The sequence below is a fragment of the Etheostoma spectabile genome, unplaced genomic scaffold (genome assembly GCF_008692095.1).
Source record: "Etheostoma spectabile isolate EspeVRDwgs_2016 unplaced genomic scaffold, UIUC_Espe_1.0 scaffold397, whole genome shotgun sequence".
Lineage (NCBI taxonomy): Eukaryota > Metazoa > Chordata > Actinopteri > Perciformes > Percidae > Etheostoma > Etheostoma spectabile.
This window is the reverse complement of record NW_022605601.1, coordinates 669,634-676,411: the sequence shown is the minus strand read 5'-3', so window position 1 is coordinate 676,411 and position 6,778 is coordinate 669,634. Positions and strand designations below refer to the sequence as shown.

Genomic DNA, 6,778 nt, shown 5'->3' with positions numbered 1-6,778 from the left:
CTTCTGAACTTTTTCATGTTTTAAGCTTGTTTCTGTCATTTCAACAGGTTTACAGTACTTTCTTACCAGTACCTGTTAAACAAACATATTAATGCAGAAACCGTGCGTTTCGGCTGCTTCTGATCTTTTTGTGATGTTTTGAGCTTGTTTCTGTCATTTCAACAGGTGTACAGTAGTTTCTTAACTGTAGCTGTGAAACACACATCTCCATGCAGGAAATGTGCGATTTTGGCCTCTTCTCAGCCTTTTGTCATGTTTTGAGCTTGTTTCTTTCATTTCAACAGGTTTACGGTAGTTTCTTACCAGTAGCTGTTAAACACACATCTCCATGCCTAAAAAGCGCGTTTCAGCCTCTTCTGAACCTTTTGCCATGTTTTAAGCTTGTTTCTGTCATTTCAACAGGTTTACAGTAGTTTCTTACCAGTAGCTGTTAAACACACTTATTCATGCAGAAAACGTGCGTTTCGGCCGCTTCTGATCTTTTTGTGATGTTTTAAGCTTGTTGCTGTCATTTCAACAGGTGTACAGTAGTTTCTTAACAGTAGCTGTTAAACACACATCTCTATGCAGGAAACGTGCGTTTCGGCCTCTTGTGAGCCTTTTCTCATGTTTTAAGTTTGTTTCTGTCATTTCAACTGGTTGACATTAGATTCTAAATATTAGCTCTTAAAATTCACATTTCCATGCAGGAAATGTGCCTTCGGCCTCTTCTGATCTTTTTGTGATGTTTCAACCTTGTTTCTGTCATTTTAACAGGTTTACATTAGTTTCTTAACAATAGCTGTCAAACACACAATCCATGCAGGAAACGTGCTTTTTGGCCTCCTCTGATCTATTTGTGATGTTTGGCATAGCAGGGCACTGTGCAGCATTACAAGGCACAGCACGATGTAGCTGGGCACCGCAGAGTGTAGCAGATAAACATGGCACCGCAGAACGTGTAGCAGGACCATGACGACAGCTGCTACCATGATTTTGGAGAATCCCTGATCCGAGGGAACATGCTGGGTAAAAATGAACATAAGGACTCCGGGGAATGACTCCCCAGAGCTAGGTCAGTAACAGCATTTCTGGGACATGGATGCACATAAATGAAAAGATAGGAAGATAGAAGAGAGAGGAACTCAGTGTGTCAAAGGAAGTCCCCAGCTGTCTAAAACTATTACAGCAAAACCAAGAGAGACAAGGTAAAGAGGTAAATAGAACTCTCCCCAACCGGATCGGGCTGTATGCCAAGTCTCCCTTTAGTTTTATTATATGCTTAATTTAGTTTCTAAATATTAGCTGTTAAATACACATCCCCATGCAGGAAACATGCATTTATGCCTCTTCTGATCGTCTTGTGATGTTTCAACCTTTTTCTCTCATTTCAACAGGTTTACACTAGTTTCTTAATAGTAGCTGTTAAAGACACTTCACCATGCTGGAAATGTGCGTTTCAGCCTCTTCTAACATTTTGTGATGTTTCAACCTTGTTTCTGTCATTTCAATAGGTTTACATTAGTTTCTCAACAGTAGATGCATTCCATGCAAAATGTGCATTTTGGCCTCTGCTGAGTTTTTTGTGCGTTTGGCAAAAAGTCTGGGCAAAAGAGGATGTTTGGTCACCCTAGTTTAAGCCAGCTAACGGTAAGCTAAAGTTACCTGCTGTATGTTAACTAGCATAACACCATAGGCTGTTTAAAAATTGTATCGTGATTCATCATGTATTGTTACATCCCTAATTTAAAGTCAACAGATAAAACCAACAGACTTACAAGTTGTGGGAGTGATTTATTCCAGGATGCAGGTTTATGTGCAATGTGCATCCTGATGAGGACACACAATTGTTTTTAACAGCAAAATCAATCAAACCCTGCAGAAAGAGGAAAATAATAGAATAAAATTGGTGTGGTCAAAATTACATGGTTGTGCCATCAGGTGAAAAACTCCATTATTATATTGGAATATCAAAATTCCTACTTTCCCCTTTGTTAAGGTTAGGGGCACTGATACATGACGACACATCACTAGAAAAACTAAGAACAAGTTAAACATGAGAAGAATATCTACAAAAGATTAATCAAAGTGTGAATCTGGATGAGTGAATGTAATCTGCTGTTTGTATCACATACAAGGCAAATGTGATCTTGGTGGTAATGGTAGCATTTGAACTGCGAAGGCCTTTTATCCAAAGACCTTTTGATTCAGAGTCTGTAGACTTGTTCAGTTAATGTAACGTTTGTGTTGACAGCACTGTTTACATCATTAGTACAAAGTACAAAGAAACAAAAAGACTTCAGCCAAAGGCAAGAGAAACAATAACCAGTACAGAGAAAAACTGTGTATCAAAAATATCGATATACATAGTTGTCACTGTGTAGTTGTGAGTATCTTTATGAGACAAGAACATTATCTCAGTTTACAATGGATATCATAAAATGATCTTGTTCATGAGCTTACACTGAAAGTATTGAAAAAGGATACATGTGACACAGGTAATGACAATGAGGAAACTGGAAACAGTGAGAATTGTTCAAACTAATGAAAACTAAGTGAAGATTCACACTAATTGCTGTGTATTTTGGTACAAGTGTAAAATACTCACACATGTCAAAGGGAATATGTCCAAAGTGAAGATTGTTAATATTTACACATTTACATTCAACAAACCAAACCTCTAAGGAGACATGATTTCACCGTTGGCTATGCCTAATATAGGCTGATACAGTAAAATACATAAACTACACCTTCACTCCATGACAGAGCTTGTCTCCAGTGGAACAAGTCCGCTTTGACCTCTGACTCGGACTGTGTGGGGAGGAAGGGGCATACTGTTATAAGAAATAAATAAACCCAACAATGTGTTGTCACTAAGCCTATAATATTATCTGCTGTTGTAGGCACCAAAGGACAGACAAAAGTGGTGCTTATTTTAAACACCACACAACAACTTCTGTAAATGTGTGAGCTAGAAACAAGGTTACAAGATTTTGAAAAATTAACAATGATTTTGTGGACTTACAGTATATTCCAAAGAAGCTGAGTGCTCCAAGTACCTGTGAGTGTGAAAGTGCAACTATGCCCCCTTGTGTATGCATGTATACACTTGTCATATGCAAATTCACAAGGGCTATCATATCCTACGATTCATTATTGCCTGTGAAGAGAAAGTGTCTACTATTTTTGTGGGAAGCAAAGAGAAAATTGTTTTGCCTTTAATAAGACTTCTTTATCTTACTGCTTGGAATCATTTTAGCGCACTTGTCTTTGGTCACCAAGAGGCCATAGCTTGGCCTAATGGCCTCTTGGTAATGGATGGTTCAACCGTTTGAGTGAAAATTAATGGACACCATTGCAGTCAGTCTTGCTAAGTTTGAGTACAAATTGATTTTCTTTTTCACAACACAGATGTCCTTGGTATGATGCCATCAAGATCTTCACCCTACCCCCCAAGGGTTGAGGAGGCCAAGGTGTTAAATATCCGAGTAAGAGGAGAAGAAAAAGGAGTTGGGAGGAAGTTTGTGTGGAGTCCCTGTGCTCGTTAACCAGCTAGACTAGGCTAGCTCGTTAGCATTGCCATGGTAGTCATCAGCTTGTTAGGTAACTGTGTAGTTCTCTGGAGTTGATGCTCAGGACCACACCCGAATGGTTGCCTGGCAACAAAAGGGAAGAAGAGACAGGACACAGACAAACAATGAGGAATGTGAAGTCCAGATCATGACACCCAGTGGAGAAAAACATTTGACGTAACACGTTAAATGTTGGTCACACTCAGTGAAATAGTGGTAGATGAAAAATGTCATAATGGAAAGCAACCACCCATAACCTTTGATTTTCTACATAAAAATAATTGTGGGACAAGACCCACCCACTTTTTAAGACAAATGTTTTAAAAAGAGGACCTACTCACTACTCTACTTTAGCGCATCTGTTCACTTTTCAGAGCACTGTCAATCAAATGCAAATGTATAAACCTCATCGGTCATACAATCTCCTCTCCGTCTGGCACTAACATTTTATTGACATCACATCTGACATCCTCCCTTGCAAAGTAAGAGGGAAAACCTTTGGCATGACGCAGCCACCCCTACAACAATCTGCTGGATATCCTCACCTGTTTGCGTTTGGTAGCTCTAAATTGTGAGGAAGTTGTATTGTTCCCCATGAAGCCTAAGTTGCAGTAGCTCAGTCTGTAGGGAGTTGGGTTGGGATCAGGAGGGTCACTGGTTCAAGTCCCCGTAAGGACCAAAAAAGTACTGAGTGTGGATTGGTGGCTGGAGAGATGCCACTTCACCTCCTGGGCACTGCCAGGTGCTCTTGAGCAAGGCACCGTACCCCCCCCAACCGCTCAGGGCGCTGGTTCGGCTGGCAGCCCACTCACTCTGACATCTCTCCATTAGTGCATGTACAGATCCTGAGCATGTGTGTATGTGTGTATGTGTCATACATTCAGGACTGTGTGTGATAACTAACAAAGTGTGGACACAGAGTGTAAATTGTAATTTCCCCATTGGGGATCAATAAACAGATTAAAATAAAATAAGTACATATTAGTTATCTTTTAAAATTATAAAACTTATCTTGCTTCATCTTATATATAATGATAATAATATATTTATTATCTTTTTTTACATTATACTTGTTGTTCTTATTGCACCGTGGGTCAGAGAGAAACACATTTTCAATTGCTCTGTATATCTGGCACATATTGCAGAATTGGACAATAAACTTGACTGAAAACCTTTACAACAATACTACATAGCTATTACAGTATGAATCTAATTTATACTGTATGTGACAAGATATTGTGATTGTTAGCTAATCTATATTGCATGTAGGGATTTACCAAATGAGATTTTGAATTTGAGAATAATATGATTCAATAGCAAATTAATACAAACTATTCTGATCTGCAAGGCTTACTTAATGCATTTTGTGTTGTCAATCAAATCTTTTAAAATTATAAAACTTATCTGTCTTCATCTTATATATAATAATAATAATATATTTATTATCTTGTTTTACATTATACTTGTTGTACGTGTTCTTATTGCACCGTGGGTCAGAGAGAAACACATTTTCAATTGCTCTGTATATCTGGCACATATTGCAGAATTGGACAATAAACTTGACTGAAAACCTTTACAACAATACTACATAGCTATTACAGTATGAATCTAATTTATACTGTATGTGACAAGATATTGTGATTGTTAGCTAATCTATATTGCATGTAGGGATTTACCAAATGAGATTTTGAATTTGAGAATAATATGATTCAATAGCAAATTAATACAAACTATTCTGATCTGCAAGGCTTACTTAATGCATTTTGTGTTGTCAATCAAATGTTGTTAATCATGTAAATAACTATATGACTATTTTTGTTTGCACAATAAATAGTCATATAGTTTGATTGTGCCAAAGCAATTGAGAAACACAAAACTGTAAATTTAATTTAATTTTGCATTTTAGCTACAGCCTTGCTGCTGCTTCCTTAAATCCATTCCACTTGGCTCATTCAGATTCTATACAAATTAAACTCCACTGCATGTTTTTACTATTCAAGACTGCTGCTCTGCCAGCACAGCAAGGTTAACAGAGCTTCTTAGCACATCTGCTGCTCAGTGGGTCTAGCTGTGTGCTCACATTCTGTCACTAAACAAGCTGGTATGTAAGTGAATGTTCATCATTTGTGCGCTAGCTGCTTTTTGGCTTCATGTAGTCTTTGTTGCAACATTGAATTACTGTACATAGCATTCATTGTTTTGTCCGACCAAGAACACAAAACCCCACAAATACTCAGTTTAATATAATTTAAGACACACAAATCTTGACATTTGACAAGGTGGAACCAGCTAATGGTCTGCATTTTTGCATTAAAAGTGACTTAAACTTGTCATAATCATTGCAGATTATTGTAAATCAACTAAACATTTAACGTTACTTTTTTTTAAACTTTACACAGTTATCTGACGTTTTTCTTTCACAGTAATAGTTGTAAATGTTCTAGCAATACTCAATAATAAGGAATACAAAAGGGAAGTCCTCCAGTACCTTGGTGTGTGTAAGCTGCGGATGTTAGTGGCTTGGGTTTTAGTAGCAGTGGTTATTGGTAGTCCTTATAAGGGAACGGAAGGCGGGGCTACCTCCAGCGTTACCTAGAGTCTGTGAGTCCAGGTCATCGTCAATGAACTCCTCCCCCTGGATGATGTGCTGGGTGTCCTCACTGTGATTGACGGGGCTGGTCATCTCCTGTTCCTTCTCATTGTGCATCTGAGCATAGACATTGCGGCTGCCTGGTAGCTTCCTGAAAAACAGTGGGGGATAGGCATCCTCAGTCCTAAACCAAGGACTGTGGAATTTGTTGTTTTTGTAAGATTTGGCCTTAGTTTTGCAGTGCATGTTTTATTTCAAGTGACTATTTGTTGGACGTTTGTATTTAGGACACAAGGAGGAGCTGCGTTTTGATTTAAAAACTGTTCCAGAGAGAAAGATGCACAAATCTGTGAAGATCCAAAAGACAGACAAGGAGGAGCAAGCTAACACTTGCAATATGACATGATGAAATATAACCTGCCATGAATTAAAAGTATAATTGGTAAAAAGGCCATGATGAAATGAAAACTGAAAAAGGGCATTCAGTAATCATGAATTATGAAAATGAATTATAATAGTTTTTCTTTATTGCTCTTGTTGATGAAATTACCAGACTAGCAGCAGGGGGACAATTTCACCAAAATACTAACAACTTTCACAACAACGCTGCCTCATTTGAATAACCCTCCCGTCTCTT

The 6,778-nt window shown here is 38.1% G+C and overlaps 1 protein-coding gene across 1 annotated transcript in view; it reads right to left on the bottom strand.

Moving 5' to 3' along the window:
* Positions 1-1,755: 1,755 nt before the first annotated feature.
* The window catches only part of sorcs2 (sortilin-related VPS10 domain containing receptor 2), a 530,001-nt gene continuing 524,978 nt past the window's right edge, over positions 1,756-6,778 (bottom strand). Inside the window, exons 26-27 of the mRNA XM_032511626.1 lie at positions 6,144-6,292; positions 1,756-3,635 (exon numbers count right to left, since the gene is read on the bottom strand). Of these exons, the coding sequence (XP_032367517.1) occupies positions 3,571-3,635; positions 6,144-6,292 (214 nt within the window). The 3' untranslated portion in view covers positions 1,756-3,570. The remainder of the gene's footprint in view (positions 3,636-6,143; positions 6,293-6,778) is intronic.